Below are 23,132 nucleotides of genomic sequence, written 5' to 3'. Positions count from 1 at the left end.
TGCATATGCGTCCATATACACATTACACATTCAGATATACCACCTGTGTGAAGCTATGAAGTTTATAACTTAGATGTCAAGTATTTCCTGCATTCACACACGGAAGCAGTATTATTCTTGTGTAAATGACCTTTCCTTTGAAAAAATGTAAGACTAAAGTATTTTGAATTGTATAAATATAGTAATGAATAAAACTTATGTTATGTCAACCTTACTTGGGGTCTCCGACAGAGATCATTTTCAGTTTATTGACAGCTTTGAGTAATAGGGATTACGTATATGTAGTCACTTTCTTTAATTTATCTGCTAATCAAAATTTTCAATTGTCATGTAATAGCACTGTTACTAAAATGTGTTTTTGTATCGGGTGTGAATAGATGATTCATCTAGTCATACATTACCCGATCGAATGATTGGTACCACACATTCCAGCAGAAAGTTATTTTAGTATTGTTAATTGTAGTAGATACTTACATCACGGTATCTCAGAACGCAAAACTGATAACATCCAAACATGTAATTAGTACACACTCTACAATCCTGCTGGAACAAAGTGCCTAAATGTTGGCTGTAATGGTAACCTCCCATTTGTCAGACAGCTTATACCAGGGTGAGTCAAGGTTGGTAAATCAAGCAGTAGTAACCTGTTTACCTTTCGTTAAAGTGGAACAGACCAGAAAACACACATTTTGAGGAATTTACAGGATTGGTTTATTATGCACTTTTAATCATCAAATCATACCAGAAATCATACTTTTTGAAGTATTCATTACATTATTGCAATATTGCTATATACACAATACACACTGATCACAGTTCAGTACAATGGCTGTTTTCAGCCCAGCTTCAGCAAATGTCCAACAGCATATCCAAGAATTCAAGAGGTGTCTTCTGCCCACTGACCAGCTTCTCTTTACGACGCACCAGCCTTCCCTCTGACTCTGTGTAGACCTTCTTCCTGGATGGGGGACCAGCACCAAAGTCTGTCTGTGTCCGCTTGGCACCTTCCATCTTCTCAATGCCTTGAAGCAAGTCCACAAATCTGTACAGGTTGAGATGCTGATGTGGAAGACTGCAGTTGACACGGGCATGAAAATGTCTGCTGTTGAGAATTCACTTTCGATCGCTCGAATGGCCGCCATTTCAAAATCTGTCTTGTACGGTAGCTGGTGAGAAGGGTCGGTTGAGAGTCTGTCCTACCTCTGCTTTTAGCAAAATGAAGAATCTGGCGTATGTCGACGTTGTCGGTTGGGCAGCAGGACGAAGGCCTGGTTAAACATGGTTAAACTCAGGTTATGGAGAAGATTAATCTATTTAATGTGTTCTTATTCTACGTAACATTGTATTTAACATTGTTTGTCAATCTTCACTGAGTTTCCCGTATTCTATATCTTTTGAAAAACTTCTCGAAATCTTTGCTAATAAAACACATGCAACCCGTCAGGTCTATCATAATAATTCTCATCATTCGAATACTCATAAACCCAAAGGTGTTATTTGATCTCAATATGAAATGGTCTGCCCATATTGACTGTTTTTGTCAATATGATAGCTTCTTTACGAAACCTTATACGTACTTGATAAATCAACGTTTACTACCTCGAACACGCTTCTGAAGTCTGGGTAAGCTGGAATGTCGGTGGTCCGAATACGCATCTCCAACAAGTCTATATGATGAAAGAGGCTGGGAGACACTAGCAAGCAGACGTAAAATTAAAAACACTATGTCAATTATATAAAAAAAATGTTATCAACACATGTCCAGCTTACTTGGGGACACGGGTGGCTAGTCGTCTAAGCCGCTGCAATTCGCTGTGCAGGGTTGTGTCTTTTTGGTCACACCAGAATCGTATGATCGTATTTTGGATTCTTGGTTCGTCCTGATTATGTTTTTTTAGGTTTTATACTAACATGTCCGTGTTAGTAGGTTTCACAAATGTAGTAAACGTCTGGGGCTTGCATCACTTCAAACTTTCCTCCTACATTAAGCTGACAAGCCGTGGCATAGCTGGAATACTGTTCAAAGCGGCATTAAACCCAAATCACCCACTCACTCACTCACTCCAGCTTACTTGAATGGCCTTCTTTCCTTAAGAGAGCTAACATTAGTCACCATAATTTTGTAAATATAAACAATATTATGTTACGTGTCGATTCCCAAATTAAAACAATTGGTTAAGCAAGAAATATATACGGAATAGAATGTAGTGTGAAAACAACAAACAATTAACATACAATTGACAATTGTATGACACAATTAACTAGGTTTACAAATCAATACAAATTATTGCACAGCAATTGCAATGGCAGTATGCAATAGAGTGGTAGTACAATATTCAATGGCAGTATCGAATAGTTTATATGATGGCAATGGTCATAGCTACAAGTTAAGTGATAATAATATTTACCTATCCGCAAGTGGTCAAGCTTCCGAGTAAGGTCTGGGAATCCGGGATAATAAGTGACCTTCACACAACCGCTGGTCTTGATGTAATGTCAGAAATTTGAAAACAGGCATGCACGCGCCCGCTCCACTTATATAGTCTAACTAGCTTCCAGCACTTTCCACACAGTGCTAAACCATTCAGTGTCACTGGAATATCACAGAATATTCCACGTGTTTCTATGACGATTGTCATCCATCCATGCCATTCCGGAAGTTTACAGATAATTCGAGCATCTAAATATAATAACTTCCTCAGCACTGCTTACAATATATATTACTACATTCCTGACAACGAATCATCGTCCAAATACAATGCAACGAATTTCTACTACATCTCATCAGAACCAATGTAATACAGTTACAATCATTGTTTAACAATAAATTACACTGCCATATGACAATAAGTATTCCACACGTTCGAACTGCAGCTTACCAACACTCTTATAGAAAGGAAACACTACGGAATACCTTTTCACAGGAATGTAGACTTTAATATGCACTGTTATCCTTCAATGCAATGTTAAACCAGAAATACATTTACCGCTTGTTAATTATAATCTGGGAAAACACAAAATACTCGTTTAAGACATTCCTGCCGTTCTCTTATTGCATATTTGTTTGAAGTCTATTTGTCAGAAACCTTTGCATGCTTGTGAAGAAGTTCATGTGAAAATGTCTGTTACATTTTCCTTGAATGTTCTTGTTATAATGCCATGAAACTGTATTGTATAGTAATACATCATCTTTTAATGGTCAGTTTTCGACCCACACAATTGTTTTGGGTCATATTTCATGGTCATTAATAGACAGACTCGCTACATTTAATTGTGTGCAAGAGTTAATCAACAAAAGGATTTGATAAACAGTTATATTTACTACAACCTATACTCATTGACATCTAGTTACACTTGTTGTTCAGCTATTTACGGCAATTTATTTTTATACAGTATTGATCACAACAATATGCTTCGTATTTTTTATTGATTTTGTATATGTTTACTATTTCCATCACATTTGGGAAAACAGTTAATGAGATGTAAGATTTTCGCAACGTGATCCACAATGGCCAGACTTGAATGACAAAGATCCTTCCACATTACCTAAGACCCTTATATGCTTATAATTGTCAAAACAAATATCTTAATTATCTGCGTCTAAGAATAGGCCCTAGGATCCCAACCATCATCTGTAGTGGTTTCCGAGTACACCTGTCTTCATAGGCGGTATTGTGCACCATGTTCACCAGGACAAACAGTAGCCATAACTCAGTTCAATATTATTTCAAGATACTGGTTTTCAAAGCTGATCAACATATTTAACCCTTAATGGTTAAATGCCACTCTTGTACCCATAGCATTTCCCGAGAAAAACCAAACGTAAATACGATTCTCACATATTGGAGCACGGGTATGGTGCTAACAATCCTAGAAACATAATATGGGCGAACCGGGGTTCACAGGTTTCTGTCGCGCCCAAGGGACGCAACTCTGCACGAATTGCAACGCCTAAGACGACTAGGGCCATCCGTGTACCCGCACATATTGAAAACATTATGCAATGCCAACAGGTTTTATGCATATAGGGATCAACAGGAATCATTAAGTGATTTAAAAAAAGTGTATCTGTTTGACCCTCATTTGTTGATACCCGGAAGGTCTACAAAGCCGCCTAATTATTGTCTAACCATTTATATTTATTTTATAGATGATAATGTACATACATGTTGTGTTGAAGAAAGGTTCATTGTTATACTTCAATATCGACTATAGTGATGAGTAAAGCTATTAGTTTCTATTTGTAGCGCATGCCAAAAATCCAATGTTTGAGTCAATAGATCGGGTTTGACGCCGCTTTGAACAGTATTTCAGTTACATCACGGCATGCCAGATTAATGGTGTAGAACTGTGAAGCATTTCTTAAAACGAATACAACCCAGAACAAGGGTCATACAAACCAAGAGTGATAATAAGGCAGAATCTGGGATTCGATACCGGGGCAAAGAAGGCAATGCACGGTGAATTGCGGCGCTTAAGATGACTGTCCATTTAGCACACGTATGATGGATTCTAAGCTATGGTCTATAATATCCCAGGAAGGAAATATTACAAGGCTCCTTGTTGAATGTTTAGGATCAGGTTCATATCTGGTACGAGGCGTAATCTGCCATGGAAAGAATAATCCCAGAGACGTAGAAATATTACATATTTGATAACAGACTAGGCCAATTCAACACGGTTCATTGTCTATCGTCCTCCCTAGAAATCACAAAATATTCTTCATCAGTGATGCTAGTGTTGGTGTCTCTAAAACGTACCAACATATTAACGGTATTATTCTGTAGGTAACCCCTATAGAGTGAGTGAGTGAGTGAGTATGGGTTTACGCCGCATTTAGCAATATTCCAGCAATATCACGGCGGGGGACACCAGAAATGGGCTTCACACATTGTACCCATGTCAGGAATCGAACCAGGGTCTTCGGCGTGACGAGCGAACGCTTCAATCAGTAGGCTACCCGACCGCCCCAACCCCTATAGCGGCCATATTTGAAATGTCGTTTTGGACCATTAGTCGTATATAGCCCACTTGAACCAAACGTTTAAGTAAGCTCATGTCGTGGCGTGGCGTCTGTCCGTCAAAAACGTTTACATTTTCCACATCTGCTCTGAAACCATGAGACCAAGTGCCTTATTATTATACAATTTGAGAACCACCTGTTTTAACGTCTTGCTCACAGATTTCATATCAGACTTTGCATGTGGCAACCAAATATGATTATGTCAGGTGAGGTGAAATTGGGTTTAACGTCGCGTCCAAGATTATTGCACTTATATAACGACGTGCATGTACGTGTGTGTGTTTGTGTGGCTGCTTGTACTAGTCCGGACTGATGCCGATTTATAGTGCTAGCTCACTGAGAAACCATGCCGCAGTTTAACATGAATACCCCACTCAGACACAGTATACTGACTCCGAGCCGACCAGTCCTTGTTTTAGCCCCTTAATGCCGAGCGCCAGACAAGTACCATCTTTTAACGTCTTTTGGTATGACGCGGCCGGGAATCGAACCCCGGACCTTCCGGGCGGACGCTCTACCACAAGACCACGGAGGCGGTCTATGATTATGTAATTTTTTTAATGCGTCATTTTGACATTTGATATGCGGTAAGTATGTGATGTGTGGCATATTATGCGGTTTGGCATTTGATATGCGGTAAGTATGTGATGTGTGGCATATCATACGGTTTGGCATTTGATATGCGGTAAGTATGTGATGTGTGGCATATTATGCGGTTTGGCATTTGATATGCGGTAAGTATGTGATGTGTGGCATATTATACGGTTTGACATTTGATATGCGATAAGTATGTGATGTGTTGCATATTATACGGTTTGACATTTGATATGCGATAAGTATGTGATGTGTGGCATATTATACGGTTTGGGACACTTTACTTTTATACGCACCCATGAATCTTAATACATTGCATTTACGGCAGAATGATGAATTCGATAAGCTTCAGTGGTCTAAAATGGCTAATTGAATCCTTATCTGATTCTAAACAATGTCGCTTTGGCAGCCATTTTGGAAATATCATTGACCATTATACACTATAATAATGAAATTCTATTCGCCGTAAGTATGTAGGGTACCCTGTTTATATCATTGCATTTTAAGATGTGCTTACATAGCTACAGCCAAAGTTTCAGCTTTATCCCAATAAATAAAAGGGACGAAATCCTTCCCATAATCATCAGAAATATCTGCTTGAAGTAGAGTCCCTTGTTTGAGTCCGACTATATCGTAAGGAAAGGTTATTAATCAGTAACAGCAGTGATCATACCAAGTGTTCGCGAAAACGTGAGCGTATTCTAACCCAACGTTGGCACAAACACATACACAATCAATTTTTTATCTGACAAAATAGACACGGGAACAAGTCAAAATAGAAATTGCATCAGGCATCATTTCTGTCACTGATGAGTCAAATCTGGAAATGTCCTCAACATGTCTACCATTTTGTTTAAAGCTTTACTAAGGCCTTGAATGTATGTCTTCTAGCTGAGGTTGATAAATCAGTGTAGTTGGCTATTTGATCATTATTGAACCATATCAGATTATCGATATACCTGAAGCTGTTAAACATGCTTTGCCAAATTCCCTTGTAGGTTTCGTCAATCCGAGCAGAAAGTCTCACGCCTATGCATAAATAAACAGATCAGCAAGGGGAGGCGCTTGCCTAAACGCCATATCCCTGAATGTCACAGAGATGTTATCTGTGAGAAAGTCCAGCATTTCACAAATTGTGTTCTCAGTATACTTCCGATGACATATGCTTTCATTTTTGACAAATCCCTTATGGATCAAGGAGTGGATGAAGTTTTCCCTTATTTTTTCCGGGTGGGAAAATGGTGTATAAAGCTGTAAAATCAAAAGTTTTGACATAATAAAACTGGGTACTTCAGTTCAAGCAAATCCTTTGAGGTTTTGAGAATCCAAATTGTTTTAATTTTATTTGTCTCAAATTCTTTCCGGTGAATATTAAGGAGGTCCTTTCTTGATTGTCAAAGAGAATTCTACTTCCAGAATCAACAGATTCGCGTGATTTTCCACTTTAACCATGTTTTTTTCATTGCTGAAATATATATCAATTTCTCAACACTATTGCATAATGACCTACAGTTGCTTTAGTTTTACTTCGTAATGGCCCGTTAATTCCTGGCTCGGAAGTAACCGCAACATGGCGTGACGTCATCATAATGGTTAATTATGATCTTTAATACAGGGATTAAGTGGAACATTTGATGGACCCAGAAACATCTCTTTCTCTTTGTTGGGATTTTTATGGAAATCCAATAGAACAGAGGAAGGGCATATCTTCAGGTTTAAAGGGGCACTGATCTAAAGCAATTCCCCGGACTGGTTGTAGCCTTTGTTATTGTTTGTTCCCCCGTGAGTACCCGGATGATACGCAGCGCAACTGAGCGTGACCAGAGACTGGGCTACCGTCTGCAAGGACAGCTAAATAAACTTGGAGGCTGGAGGCAATATTTGTTTTACGCATTTTTGCATAAACACTGATTGGTTAACTGTGTTCTATAAAGATTTCGACAAAGGGCGCATGTTAATTAATTTCTTCAGCGTAAACAAACAGACAAAAAGAACAGCGGAGCTCATCGGATGTCGTCATTTGGAAATACCCCAGATGGTTATAGTTTAATACTAAAAAAAGTATCCATGCAGTGAAAGCATTTTCGGTTTTCGGCTTGCGTCGATATAATACGATTTCTACTCACTTGTTGTCATCGACGTTTTCTCGTATAACCCTACACTTGTGTATTTGTCGTCATTCACTTGATGCTCAGTTAATGAATTTATTACAAGTACAATTAGTGGTAGCACCACTTAGATTACCTGACAAAGGTTCCCATTTGGCATTTATTGTGTCTGGGGTAATTATTCAATCTAAATCCAGGTTTGAAGTAAGGTGAAATGTGTGTTATGTAATATGCACGTGGCAGACCAGCAAGAGATGACTGATCAGTTGATTTACATTTTTTTTGTAAATCAACGGATCGTTCCTAGTCATCAAAGGATTAACAGAAAATACGTTGATTGATTTATCACTGTTATCTTGCGCAGTGGATATGTCAAGAGTCAGTGTTTACATGTCTAGGTTTACTACAACAAAGGGAATACACTCATATCATGGCGTGAAGTGCCGATGTGAAAACAACATACTTTGGTCAAAGGGTTAACTGATAATACGTTGATTGATTGATCATTGTTATCCTTCACTCAATGGACTTTTAGGAACCGTGGACGTTATGAAAATAGTTGTCACGTGGGCTTTCTCAGCCGACCCTTGAGACTTGACATTTATGTAAAACACCTGAAACAATCCAAGTGATCAGTTGAGAAACGAACAAGGGATATCCCGAAACGATATATATCTTTTAAAATGTTTGATTGTTACTGAGACATGTGACATCGAATAAGTTTCTTTGTACAGCTGCAGACGAGTGGGATATTGTTCCTTTGTGTGGATATTCACGGATAAATTCCTCGGACAAGGAAGCTGCCTAAAATTTATACACATAAATTTGGTAGGTTGTAATTATGATATATGCATTTTGTTTTCCTTCATTTGAACCGATTCATTCTTGTTTCTCTACGTCTTGGTTAGGAAATTCTTCAATGAGCGATAGACGTTGTTTTCACAGGTCTTTTCCTTTGTAAGCGTGTTGTTATTACCGTCAATTTGTAAAATGTGATTCTTTCAGGCAATTTATAAAATGTGTAAATATTTCAGTCATTTTGACTAAAAAATCTGTCCAGATTGATTAAGACGATCAAAAGGGCCTACAAACATCACAACAGATTATTATGTAGGATTAGAAGCCAAACAACATAGAAATGTACTTTTCAACGTATCATTTTCAGTCTCTTGGCGATCACATTAAACATCAAAATGTTTGGAATTCGTTATCATAATAATACAGATGGAAATGTTTTTCAGTCACTTTGTAAAATAACTGAATATATAAATATATTTAGACGTTTAATAAATTTGTTACACATTTTGACAGTAAAAAAATATACACAGTATAAAAAAAGCAATGCTCAGGTGAAATATTTACTTTGTGTTGCAAGTCAAAACAGTGTAAACGAAAATCGCAAAATTACCAAGCAAGTGACATATCCAAACTTCGTCACCATTACCGCTGCTACCCACAAAGATACCTAAGTTTCCTTATTATCTCGAAAACTGTATTTCATTTTGTTGATCAATGTGACCATACGCCCTTATCACTACCCATAAAAGTGACTAATGCGCTTACGAATGGCGCAGCAGAGGTCGCGAACTAGTCTAGATTTCTGCTATACATCCGGGTACTCACTGGGGAAAAACAATAACAAAGGCAACAACCAGTCCCGGGGAATTGCGTTAGATCAGTGCCCCTTTAAGGTTCAAGCCAAAAGTTGAAAGTACTGACACATGGTTTTAACAGCGTTAATCCGTTTTAAGCTTGTGCATTCTACCAATTACAACATCATGCACTGACATAACCATCTTCCCGAGGCAAAGGAGTTAACTGATTATAAAAGACCAGTTTTAACCTTTGTCAAACTAGGCTGGTATTATGGAGTTATATTTTGGCTGGACTAACGAGTATATACATAGTCCAATCAAAATCGCGTAACGAAATCGACATCCGGTTCGTAAACTGCCATGCAGATTTCGGTCGATTGCAGGATTTGCAAAGCATGTGTACCGTCAACTTAGCGTCAACAGATATTTTCCAAATATTTTCATGTTTCAGTCAAGATGCACTTCGCGAAAAAAGACCCGTTTTATTACATTATAGATCTTGATTATCGATCAGATCGTCTTCACTGGGCGACACCATTTTATTTGGAGCAAATAAAGTGATATGAGAGGTTGGATCTGATTGGTCAATAGGAGGGACATAGAAGGGACATAACTCGCAATAGCCACTGGTGGCGCTACAATCCAGCCCAGATTTTCCCGTGTAGTTGGTCAAGGGTGGAAACTGGACGTTCACAGTCAGTTAACTCCCTTGCCTTGGGAAGATGTGACTTAACCTACTCTGAAAGACTTTCAACTGGTTCATCTTTTCTTTGGCCCAGATTTTTGGCATACGCTTCGACAGCAGCCATATCTAATTCAAAGTTGTATTTCCAACTGATAGCATGCTGTTCACGACATTTGGGGCCATGTTTGAATAACTGACGAAGAATGTTATTGTCAACAACAGAGACGTCTCCTGTGATTGATTATATGACAAAACAAGTTGGTAGCACTATGAGGTTTGACAGCCACAAATAGGGGAATTTATACAATGATCTACCAAGTTTACGTCCTGCATCACGTCTCTATTATTAAACAACTTGGATGAAATGGTGGTTCTTGATATTTGAAATATTATGGGACGTTTTTGTCTGAGAATATTACATAAGTTTAGAGCAGATATTTCCTTGTTTGCAAATTTCAGATTGTGGCCATTTTCCGATTTAGTGGAGTTTAATCAAACGTTTCAAGAACTAATCCATGCCATCTACCTTTATACTAAGGGTGACGATCAGAAATTCTTGCACTGTGCAATACTCTTTAACAAGGCTGTGTCCGGAGGTAACAAACAGATAACTGCATCTGTTTTCGAGAATTTGACAGGGGTGAGAAAAATGGCGAAAATGAAGAAAACTGAGAAACGATTAGGTACATGGATATAAAAGAAGCTGTCACCAAGGGAAAGACACGAGTATATGAAAAAAAATGCTTGGGAATGACATACCTATATATTCAACTATTAATAAATGGACTGTTGAATTTAAGCGAGACAGACATGGCATAGAAGATTACCCAAAGTGGGATCGCCCCAAAGATGCCACGTCTGTATGTCAAGTGGAGGCTGTCCACCCCATGGGTAATGCTTATCGACGTGTTACAATTCAAATCATGTGTTGAAACTTCTCATTAAAAAAAACAATAGCTTTGATACCACGAATCTTTCGATCTACGCTCGTATATTGGTCACCGTTGTCGTATTTAGAAAATGAGTCAACTTTTAAAAAAATCTGTTGTTCATGTCAGAGCCTTGTATGCTAAACCAGGAAACACGGTTGCAAGAAGTTACAAGTGCTTACAAGTTCGTGGGTAAGCAAGAAACCACATGAAGATAAGCTCTCCCCAAAACGTAGGTACTCATGACATATATATGTTGTGATCAGTCGTCAGAAGAAAGATCAGTTTTGAAAAATGACTGCCAGAGTCAGAGTTAGGTGTTTGTTTGTGTTTCAGAACAAGCACCTAACGCCTCTATACACCCGATTACACGTACATGTGGTCAAAGCAAATCCTCCGTGTGGGTATAGGTCTATCTTGATTTCGACACCTCAGTGAAAGGTCGTCAAATCGCTCTGAGCCATTAATATTGTTGATTTGTATTATCCACAGTAACATTTAAGCATTTAACATTTTTGTGATCAGAATGGGCATGCGTTGTCTACAACATGATGGACGCCCAGGTATTATTGGCAGGAGTCAAATTGGTAGAACGCAGTGAGAGGTAGCCCATACGTCCAATGTGTCTCAGTCTGTAATTTGCAGACTTTGGAACAGGTTTCTGCAGACTTAAAACGTTATAATGATCGGTCCCGGTCTGCATACAGCTAATCTGCATGCTTGGTGACCACGTGTTGTACCGCCGTTAACAAATCGAAACTTCCTAGCCATACGCCAATGCTGTTTAGGGCGTAGAGACTGGCGGTATCGCCGATGGTCTCGAGTACTTTCTAGATAGGCGTCATAACGAATGTTATGCTAACGTCCACGTAAGGCAACATGATAGATTTTGGGGGTGTAATGATATTGGGCGGGATCACTATGACTGCCAGAACGCCACTTCATATGGTGAATGGAAGGGACACTGGACAGTACTACTGTGTACATACTGGCGACAATAGTTGAGTGGTTTGAGCGCTATGCTGGTTCACATTTTATCTTTGAGGACGTAAACGACTACCTCCAGCAGCAAAACACCACAAGAACGCAATGGCCAGCCATGAGTCCTGACCTTTCCACCACAAGGCATGTTTGAGGCATGATCGGGTGACGTGTACCCCGACGTTAAAGCTGATATAAGAAAACATTTACGAAAAACAGGTCAAACAAGTCAAACGAATCCATATTAATCAATATTGGTATGTCATATTTCACTTGTCATCTTTCAGAATGTTTATCACCCTTCAGTTGTCTTGATTTACTGGCAGGTATGATGTGAGCAGGGTTTAACGTCGTAATGACTATTATTACTTCTGAAATATATCAGAGCGTGTCAGGATAATTACAAAATAATTCATTTTTGAGGCATATTTTCCCCTACTGCTAAGCAACCCTTGTCCAATAACTGTAAAACTCTACGTGTTTATGAAGTTAAATGCTTGACAGTTTATGTTCTTGGACTTTGGTCTTAGGTCACATGGTTCGGCGGCCATATTGTTTTGGGTTCATGACTTGAAAACCCTTCTACTCTGAACCTGCCGTTTGAATTGCTTCCAAACTTTCCATGACTTATCTCCGCACTACATAAACGTTTACATTAGCCGTTTTCCCGCTATATCCTTTGGTGTTGGGCTATATATGATTCTACTTCTGATCAATTCTTTCTCATAAAGTGTTCCTTATTTGTCGTTTCTTTAATTGTATGTACAAACTAACATACAGTGTTGATCTGCAGCCAACATGTTAGGAAGTTGGGAAACACATGCACAACTTAGTAAGCAGCGAATAACTTATCTCCAGCATTGAACCATGAGTTCTCAGCCAATGGCATTGAAATACACCGCGTCCATGGTGTACATAAGGTTGAACAGATGGATCTTTGTGCATTCTATAACCAACAGAAGCAGATTCATGTTAGGCATGCCTAGTATACATTACATATATGTACATAAGAACTGTGATTACAATGAACTCATTTTCTTTTTACTGTAACTAGATCTATTTATATAAGTTTTGTCAGCGATCATCTAGAAATGTAGAAATTACAAGAAAATACCCTATACTTGTCGTAAGGGACGGCCGAATGGGTCGGGTGTTAAGGCTTGGTGATTTGGTTGATTGAATGTCATCGTATCCCAGTTGAGTGGATCGTTGCTCATGTTATCGATTATGGATGGTTTGATCCAGCCTCATTTATTTACAGACCACGGTCATATATCTGGAATATTTCTGAGTGCGACTTTAAAGAACAAACAACCAAACAAAACAAAGGCTGTTCCGTCAACTGTATCGTTGTCCAGAATATAGAAGTGCAATGCTGAAGGGCTTCGTGCCCCATTTCGTCACTTGGGTAAGATTTGATCACTGAAAATGTGAATATGAGACAATATATCTGGGTATGATGCCCTCATTGTTTTTGCGAGTTTTTTCTAATTGCCAAGTTCAACTTCAGAGGAGGCGGAGTCCTGCCTTTGGTTTATGATAAAGTGAAATGTTGTCTGTTGTTAAAGTCTTGTTATTGTGAGCTGAAGTCTTGTTGTCATCGTGTGTACACTTCTTTTATCCTCAGGTAAAGTCTTGTTATCGTGAGTTGAAGTGTTGTTATTCTCATTTAAAGTCTTGTCGTGAGTTGAAGTCTTGTTATCGTGTGTTAAAGTCTTGTTATCCTGAGTTGAAGTCTTGTTATCGTGAGTTGAAGTCTTGTTATCGAGAGTTAAAGTCTTGTTATTGTGAGCTGAAGTCTTGTTATCGTGAGTTAAAGTCTTGTTATCGTGAGTAAAAGTCATTTTATCGTGAGTTAAAGTCTTGTTATCGTGAGTTAAAGTCTTGTTATCGTAAGTTAAAGTCTTGTTATCCTGAGTTGAAGTCTTGTTATCGTAAGCTGAAGTCTTGTTATCGTGAGTTAAAGTATTGTCGTGAGTTAGTCTTGTATCGTCAAAAGTCTTGTTGTTACCTTTAGTCCATAAATGGTTTCTTAAAGTGCATGTTCTTATTAACTCACAGCATCGATGTTGGCAGTATTCGGTATTCGTAGTGAAATGGTCTTGTGTCGGTTTTGAGGGCTCAAAAGACGAAGAAAAAAAGCGCAAGTGTACAATTACTTCCCTCCTTCAAAGATCTTTCTGATAAAATACAGCGAGGATATTTTATGAAAAGGGAAATTCGTAAGGTTTTGTTCCAGAGCAGGAAACTAAAAATTCAAGAGGGCGAATGGGTTGTTACAGTTTTATTATATTCTATAGATTTTTAGGACCAGCGAAAGATGAGAAACACACAAATTACAAATGGCCTAAGGCTGTTGATCAACTACTGACCTGAAACATACGTGATTTTGAATGACCTGAACGTGATTAACAAGGGTTAATTGGTCCAAGAATTGCGTGTGTTTATTGAACGCTTATTGTAAACACTCAGCAAAATAACTGACAAGTTGAGGTGCAATTATAACCACATCATTATCTGTATGTTGTAACTTCTGATACGCTTGTTCCATGAAAGGAGGCATTTGAGGTTAATTGATGGATTGTGAGCAATGTTATTTACTGCGGCATTTGTAAACAATTCTGGTTACAAAGTAGGTGGAAATACTGCATTCCCCACTGAAAAATTACTTTAAGTTTTAATATGCACCATTATTGTTTGAATTTGCATGTACTAAGAGAGGAAAGAAATTGTCTCAGATGATGATATTATATCTGGAAATATATTTGATAATTTTCATGACACACCATGACAAATTACAATAACATTTTCATTAATTCTGAAGGATTTGGTTCCGTGACTTAACCACCTACGGGCCTTTCGACTTGAGACTAAGCCTGAAATTAAGTTGCCTACAGCTCTACATATGTGCCAAGTCGGATGTTGGTATCACCTTTTTCACAACTATGGTCTTTTTTGTTCAAATATCCCTCACTATATCAAAGTGGTGATCAAATTTACTTAAGCGAACAGCTGTGTCCTTTCTCCGGTCGTATTGCCATGGATGACTTGGTCAAAGGATCAAACATGCACACAGTTTGTGTATTAGTGCCGACAGAACCAAAGCATCGTGTATATTACGGAAACAGCTTCAACTGGTGCTAGTGATTCAAAACAAGCAGTTGAGGGCAGTGAGCCATGTTCCGCCCCTGGACATCCTTGGGATAACACCACGCTAGCCATGTCACGGAAAAAGTTATTAAAACCAAAGGTTCAGATGGAAAGATTTGATCGTCCACATTTAGGCCTCTTTTGACCCATGGGTATTGCCTCTTCATAATTTCTCCGTACTTTTGTATGAACAATTTCATTAATAATTATAATGCATATAAACAATATTGTGTAACATAACCAATGATGTCCCGATGCATAGCGTTCTTTTAAATATATCACACAATATATTCACACTGAACAGTTCACATAATAAACATTTAAAATTTGCATTCCCAACATCTCAGTAATTGGAAAGAAAGGCGGATTCTGGGCGCGTATCACGTCTGACATTCTGATTGATCAAATAAAGAGGTGAGAAAGACAAATAGCAATGTGTAAAAAAGTCTATGTACCTACTTCAGTCGGGTTGTGATATATCAAATATTATAAAGACACGGTGCTTGTCACGTTTAACAATACTACTATATTTATTATAATTCAACAGAGTACTTGCGTATTCGACAGCAGTAACATAATGTGCTTCTAATTACTGAAAATATCTAGAACTATGTCGTTAATCACATCCATCCTCAGTGAACATGAAAATCACGATGTGCTATCACTCACGTGATTACGATAAAGTATTTAAGAACAAATATACAAACAGTGCAAAAGTAATACATGAATCCAGTGACAATGAATCCATTTCTGTGTTCAGATGCATGTATACAAATATCAAACTGTATACAAAGATATACGCATGCAGCAAATGTTGGATATTAAATGTTATTACCATTACCATTTTAGAAACCAGTCATATTATCTAATCTGAAATTAATAAAATCTGAAAGATTATTTTAGTGATAATGCTGAATGTTCATATGAAAGTGCTTAACATTACATATTTACTTATTATACCGAGATCTTATCCAAAAGTTACAATTATGATAAGGGATATGACATTCGAAGCGCCTTGTCTGGCTACGTTAATATAAATAAAGAAACTTTTCTTAGTATCATTGATTCCGTACATCATTTATTTACTGGGGCGGTGGGGTAGTCCGGTGGTTAGGGGTTCACTCCTCACGACGAATGCACGGGTTCGATTCCACACATTTGTGAAGCCCATTTCTGTCCCCCGCCGTGATATTGCTGCAATATTGCGAAATGCGGCGTAAAACCCTACTCACTCACTCACTCACTATGAGCAAAGTATTCGTATTCTACTATATATTTCACCGTTTACCTGATGTATTGTTATATATCACATGATATAACATTAAGTCTAAACACTTGTATAACATGTTTGAATTTTGATGGGGAAAGATATTAATATCGGATTTTTCTATTTATCATTCTCCTTTTACTGTATTCAAATGAAAATAAATATTGTTTAAATCACATCTAATCTGATAACATTGCCCAGATATCTTCGAGAGATCCTGAGGTATTATATATGGCGCTGAGGCTACTTTGAGGAAAAGTGTTGGATTCCAAGCATGGGCTCAGTGCATTATACCCAGTCTGGTTAGCCCTAGCAGTCATGATGTCTGGTCTGCTAAAAGTGGTCTTTAAAAACTTACTCACTCACTCACGAAGTATGCAGTGGCGAGTTACGAGTCTACCATTTACCTCAAGGGTAGAACATTTAGATACATTTTTGAAAGATTTACAATGTAATACATGTGTCCTTTCAGCTATGGGGATTGTAATAATGGCTCAATGTTTATAAAATGCAAAACCTAATCTAAGAACCGTCTGAGGGAGACCACCTCGAATCTCATTATATGTTTTGTTTATGCTCTCACACGCTGTAACAACTCAATGCTGCACGTCCGTGCAAATTTACTATAAATGAAGAATAAAGACTGTCCCTCTCTATTTTCTTTGTGCTGGTTATAACATAAACGACGAGAGTCGCCTACAATAGGTTTGAATGGAGATCCAAGTCGCGACGGGAAGGGAGGGAGTCAGTGAGAGTGTCTGTGACATGAGCAGAGCAAGGGGTAGCTGTCACAACCTCACCGCCAATTACAACTCGTGTCCTTCTACTGCTCCGTTTGTTTAGACCAGGTGTACAACCAGACAATCCGCCTTGTCATAATAGCAAAGAAAGGGACAGCTACACGTCACAATCTTTTTCTGTTTGTTTAATTACCATTATCTGCCTGAAAAGCCCTTAGTGGAGATTAGACTAAACATTGATATTTATTGTGTGAAAGCAAAGCAACATTTGAACTTTAAAGGTTTTTCCAGGCATGGATCAGGCTATGACTTAATTGGGGAGTAGAGTGTGTTTCACACGTACCTTCGGGGAGGTCCAGGCAACTTGTATCAAGCACAATGGTCGGTGTAGCCTTGGTCCCATGATTCAACCCCACTTGAACTTGACCACCTAGTATCCGGTCAATACCTGCAACATAGACACTAGCAAGTGAGATATGTTTGTTAGATGCACCGGTATAATGCACGGCTCATTGTATCTCACCGAGATCATTTTCAGACAACAAATACAAGACTGCAGCTCAAACCGAATAAAATTTCAAATATTTAACAAAATGAAAATATATTATGTGCACTTCATCATGTCCAACACCACATTTGTGACAATATTTTAAAATAGTTTTAAATAAACTAAGATTCATGAGAAAAAGTATGCATACGCAGTGAAAAGTCCAGGCGATTTCGGGGCATCGAATCCCTTTTAAATAATTCAAGACAAACAATACCGTTACAAAGATTTAAGTCTGTCTGTAGTGGAAGTCGTGGCCACGTCAAGGGACGTCGCAACCATGACCTTTCTTTCCGTCGCTCTATAGAGAGTACAGGAAACTGTTTATTATTTGGGGGTTTCATAAATTACATTTTTTGTAATTAAGTACAATGGAATCATTGTTTCCATTTCAGTCCCTCGGGCAAACTTTAAAAGTTTATTTTGGGGTTTGTATGACTGACAATAGATTTAAATACACAGAAGCAACTGCGCCATCTTTTTGGTCTATATTTTCATATTGCAGTTCATCAAACTCCATGTCAACATTTTTATCTTTAGTTTACATCGGCGTAAAGCTGGACACTGAAAATGAACCTGCTGTACTATGTTTAGAGAACACGTGGTACAACTGTGGGAGGTCATCAGTTACACTATTTATGACAATGATTTCACGTGTTTTAACACCTGATTTAGATGAAGATCGACTCTCACCTATTTTTATGGAGTCTGTTAAAATTCCGATACCACCAGTTGAGCTGACAATAGGCTGAATATGACGCCTGACAATTTCGCGAAAATGACAGGTAAATAGAGACTGCTATAAAACCTGTGGCATATGATCATTCAGTCATTCCATTGCCGTGTAATTTCTCAATACGGTTTGCGGTTTGATGGACGAAAACGTAATGTGTCTTACATTAACCTGATAAACAAGTGAGCAAACGTATGCGATTTTCTTAAACAGACGGCTCATGGGTAAAGATAAATATCTTGTTTGAATAACCCGATGATGTGATAGCAGAGTACAGAGTTGGTCAACATCGGAAACAAGGACGGCGCAGGTAATGGGAACATACATGGATGGAAGAGATGGACACTTGTAATTCGGGGATCATGGAAATGTGCATGACGGAATTATACATGATTTGAAACAGAATCAACTTTCCATACATTATTATTAGGGCTCCAAGCCGAAAGGCTGTAGAGCCCTATTGTAATCGTTCGATTTATTATTATTTATTATTATTATTATTATTTATTATTCCGCCGTTTTTTGTTCCAGAGATAGCAGTTTAACCACTGGGTCGATTTTGTTCAAATTTTGTGTGTGTGTGCAAGTTGTTAGGTACCAGATACCACAAAAAACCCAAGGCCGTAGGCCCAATGGCCAAGGGCAGATAACTGAAAAACAAGTATTTTTTGAAGATATATTTCGCCCTATTGCTTCGCAACCGCTCGTCCGATTACTTTCAAACTTTACACATGTCTGCTGCTTCGGGTGCTTAACATTTTCTGTTCTTTGATCTTGGTCATTGGTCACGTGCTTTGGCAGCCATATTGGATTCAAAGTTTTTACAGGGTTTTGGGGGTACCTGTCTTCAAATCCTATCTCCTCTGAATCCAATGCATGAAATGCATCCAAACTTTCTGAGTACTGTCTCCATACATATCACATCAAACTCTGTTAGCCGATTTGGGATATCTTTTTTAGTTGCTGCCATATTGGATTCAAGGTTTTCACAGGGTTTTTTGGGTACCTGTCTTCAAATACTATCTCCTCTGAATCCACTGCATGAAATGCTTTCAAACTTTCTGAGAATTGTCTCCACACATAACACACCAAACTCTGTTAGCCGTTTTTGGATATCTGTCTTAGTGACGGCTCTGTTTGATTTTGATTTTGATGATTTCTTTCACCGATTTTTTCCTGTATATAAAGATCACATCTTGTAAGGTTCTCCACAGAAACTATTGAAAGTTTACATGAAGTTAGTCGGGCACATGTATCTCATCTTTTGTTCTTGGCTGCATGCTAAAAGTAACACCGCTTGGTGGTAATATTGACAAAATACCGAATATATCGCTCAGAAAACCTAGGGTTATTTCCCTTTGACCGTCAAGTGTCTTTTGCAGTATGTATGCTGCCCTTGAAGATCGGGGTTAGAATTGGTCTTCGGCAACCCATGCTTGTCTTAAGAGGCGATTATCGGGATTCGAACATTGTCTGGGTGGTAAATGGGTTTAGAACACACTGGTTGACTCTGGCACACGCCAATTTCGTAGTGGTGATGTCCTGCAAACGGTGACGGCGTTGGTACAGGCAAACCATTTGAGGATTCGAACATGGTCGAAGTCAAACATGGGTTAAGAACACACTGGGACACATGTGGGGATGTCTGACAAGCGGTTCATTACATTTGACGGCGTTGGTACAGGCAAACCATTTGAGGATTCGAACATGGTCAAAATTAAACATGGGTTAAGAACACACTGGGACACATGTGGGGATGTCTGACAAGCGGTTCATTACATTTGACGGCGTTGGTACAGGCAAACCATTTGAGGATTCGAACATGGTCGAAGTCAAACATGGGTTAAGAACACACTGGGACACATGTGGGGATGTCTGACAAGCGGTTCATTACATTTGACGGCGTTGGTACAGGCAAACCATATCAGGATTCGAACATGGACGAGGTCGGAAACAGGTTTAGCACTTTATCTCAGCAATACGACATAAACCCGGGGCCCCGACGAACTCAGAACGCTCATCCATTTGACTGGAGCTCAACTGACAAAGACGTTACAGCCTGTTAAAGAGTCACCAAGCCGAAAAGCTGAAGAGTCCCAGTGCTATCGTTCGATTTAATATTATTATTATTCCGCCGATTTTTGTTCCAGAGCTAGCATAATAACCACTGTCTCGATTCTGTTCAAATTTTGTATGTGTATCCAGATACTTATGTACCAGATACCACACAAATTCCAAGGCCGTAGGCCCAAAGACCAAGGGGAGATAACTGAAAAATAAACAATTTTTAAAGCTATATTTAGCCCTGTTGCTTCGCAACCGCTTGTCCAATTACTTTCAAACTTTAGATGTGTCTGCTGCTTTGGATGCTTGACATTTTATGTTCTTTGACTTTGGTCATTGGTCACGTGGTTTGGCAGCCATTTTGGATTCAATGTTTTCACAGTGTCTTTTGGGTACCTGTTTTTAAATGCATACTCTTCTGAGTCCATTGCATGAAATGTTTTCAAACTTTCTGAGAATGGTCTCCTTACATAGCACATCAAACTCTGTTAGCCGATTTTGGATATCTTTTATATCGACGGACCTATTGGATTTTGATTTTGATCATTTTTTTCACCGAAACTTTACTTTGAAGATCATATCTTGTAAGGTTCTCCACAGAAACTATTGAAAGTTTTCATGAAGTTAGTGTGCCATATGCATCTTATTGTTTGTTCTTGGTTGCATGCTAAAAGTAACACCTTTGGTGGTAATATTTGATTAATATTTGGGACACCCCTGGAACACGCGAATTTCGTTGTGGCGATTTCCGGTGACTATTTTGTTACGGAATTGGTACAAGCAAACCCTTAATGGATTCGAACATGTCCGAGGTCGGAAATGGGGTAAGAACAGACTTGGACACCCCGGCACACGACAATTTTGTAGCGGTGATACCCTACAAGTGGTGCCTACATTTGAGGGATTTGGTACAAGGAAACCCTTTGAGGATTCGAACATGGACGTTTGTGCACAGTATAGCTTGGAGCCCGCCATTGCTGCTTTGCAGCTATATTTATTATTATTATTATTATTATTATCGAGCACCTCTCTCTCTTCTTCATTCTTATTTGTTTGTTAATTTTTTTCATGACAGAGAACACTTTCATCAGCACAGGTGGACACTCATCCTCTCGTGTTGACACCGCCATCTTCATAGCAACATAGATATTACCTAGCCCAGTGGGTTCAGCTACAGCATTTAATCTGTAGATGAAATTGACTGAATTTGAATTATTATATTCAGAAAGATAACACGTTAGACATGAATAAAAATACAACTCGTCATTTTCTACGCAACGTACATTGTATGCGGAAGTAAACAATAATACAGCCATATGACGGCGGCCTATAAAGAATCGAGTCGGCAAGTCAGTGATTGGCGTCGTGAGATTTGAGTGAACTTGGTCTTACGCCGCTTTGAACTGCATTTCAGTTATATGACTGGATGTGGGAGCATACCCCGACATGATGCAGGTCTTGGACGTTTACCACTTTGGCGACAAGCGCGGGTGTAACTAAAAACCTAGAAACATTATGAGAGAGAACTTGGATTGAAACTCAAGACCATGTCATTAATATGCCCATGGAACACAACTCTACTCAGTGAACTGCGACCCGTTGAAGTGGGTTCGTCTGTCTGTAGTGGAAGTGGGTTCGTCTGTCTGTAATGGAGGTGGGTTCGTCTGTCTGTAGTGGAGGGGAGGTTGTCTGACTCTCTGTCATGGAGGATGTTTGTTTTGCCTGTCATGGAGAAGGTTTGTTATGCCTATCATGGAGGAGGTTTGTTATGTCTGTCATGGGGGAGGTTTGTAATATCTGTCATGGAGGAGGTTTGTTATGCCTATCATGGAGGAGGTTTGTTATGCCTGTCATGGGGGAGGTTTGTTATCCCTGTCATGGAGGAGGTTTGTTATGTCTGTCTTGGATGAGGTTTGTTATGTCTTTCAAGGAGGACGTTTCGTATGTCTGTCATGGAGGAAGTTTATTATGCCTGTCACAGAGGAGGTTTGTTATGTCTGCCATGGAGGAGGTTTGTAATGCCTGTCATGGAGGAAGTTTGTTATGTCTGTCATGGAGGAGGTTTGTTATGTCTGTCATGGAAGAGGTTTGTTATGTCTGTTATGGAGGAAGTTTGTTATGTCTGTCATGGAGGAGGTTTGTTATGCCTGTCATGGAGGAGGTTTGTAAAGCCTGGCATGGAGGAGGTTTGTAATGTCGGTCATGGAGGAGGTTTGTTATGTCTGTCATGGAGGAGGTTTTAATGCCCGACATGGTGGAGGTTTGTAATGTCTGTCATGGAGGAGGTTTGTAATGCCTGACATGGAGGAGGTTTTTTATGTCTGTCATGGAGGAGGTTTGTTATGTCTGTCATGGAGGAGGTTTGTTATGTCTGTCATGGAAGAGGTTTGCTATGTCTGTCATGGAGGAAGTTTGTTATGTCTGTCATGGAGGAGGTTTGTTATGCCTGTCATGGAGGAGGTTTGTTATGTCTGTCATGGAGGAGGTTTGTTATGCCTGTCATGGAGGAGGTTTGTTATGTCTGTCATGGAGGAGGTTTTTTAATGCCCGACATGGTGGAGGTTTGTAATGTCTGTCATGGAGTAGGTTTGTAATGCCTGACATGGTGGAGGTTTGTAATGTCTGTCATGGAGGAGGTTTGTAATGCCTGACATGGTGGAGGTTTGTAATGTCTGTCATGGAGGAGGTTTGTAATGCCTGACATGGAGGAGGTTTT

General features: G+C 39.0%; 1 protein-coding gene across 1 annotated transcript in view; it reads right to left on the bottom strand.

Annotated features, from left to right (window-relative positions):
• LOC139445313 (PR domain zinc finger protein 14-like) overlaps positions 1-23,132 on the bottom strand; it is an 89,309-nt gene that overhangs the window by 60,970 nt on the left and 5,207 nt on the right. The window contains exon 3 of the mRNA XM_071226436.1: positions 17,416-17,520. Coding sequence (XP_071082537.1) covers positions 17,416-17,520 — 105 coding nt within the window. The remainder of the gene's footprint in view (positions 1-17,415; positions 17,521-23,132) is intronic.

Source organism: Haliotis cracherodii, unplaced genomic scaffold (assembly GCF_022045235.1).
Source record: "Haliotis cracherodii isolate W230 unplaced genomic scaffold, xgHalCrac1.p SCAF_6, whole genome shotgun sequence".
NCBI lineage: Eukaryota > Metazoa > Mollusca > Gastropoda > Lepetellida > Haliotidae > Haliotis > Haliotis cracherodii.
Note: the sequence above shows the minus strand (reverse complement) of the source record. Positions and strands in the feature narration are given on the sequence as shown.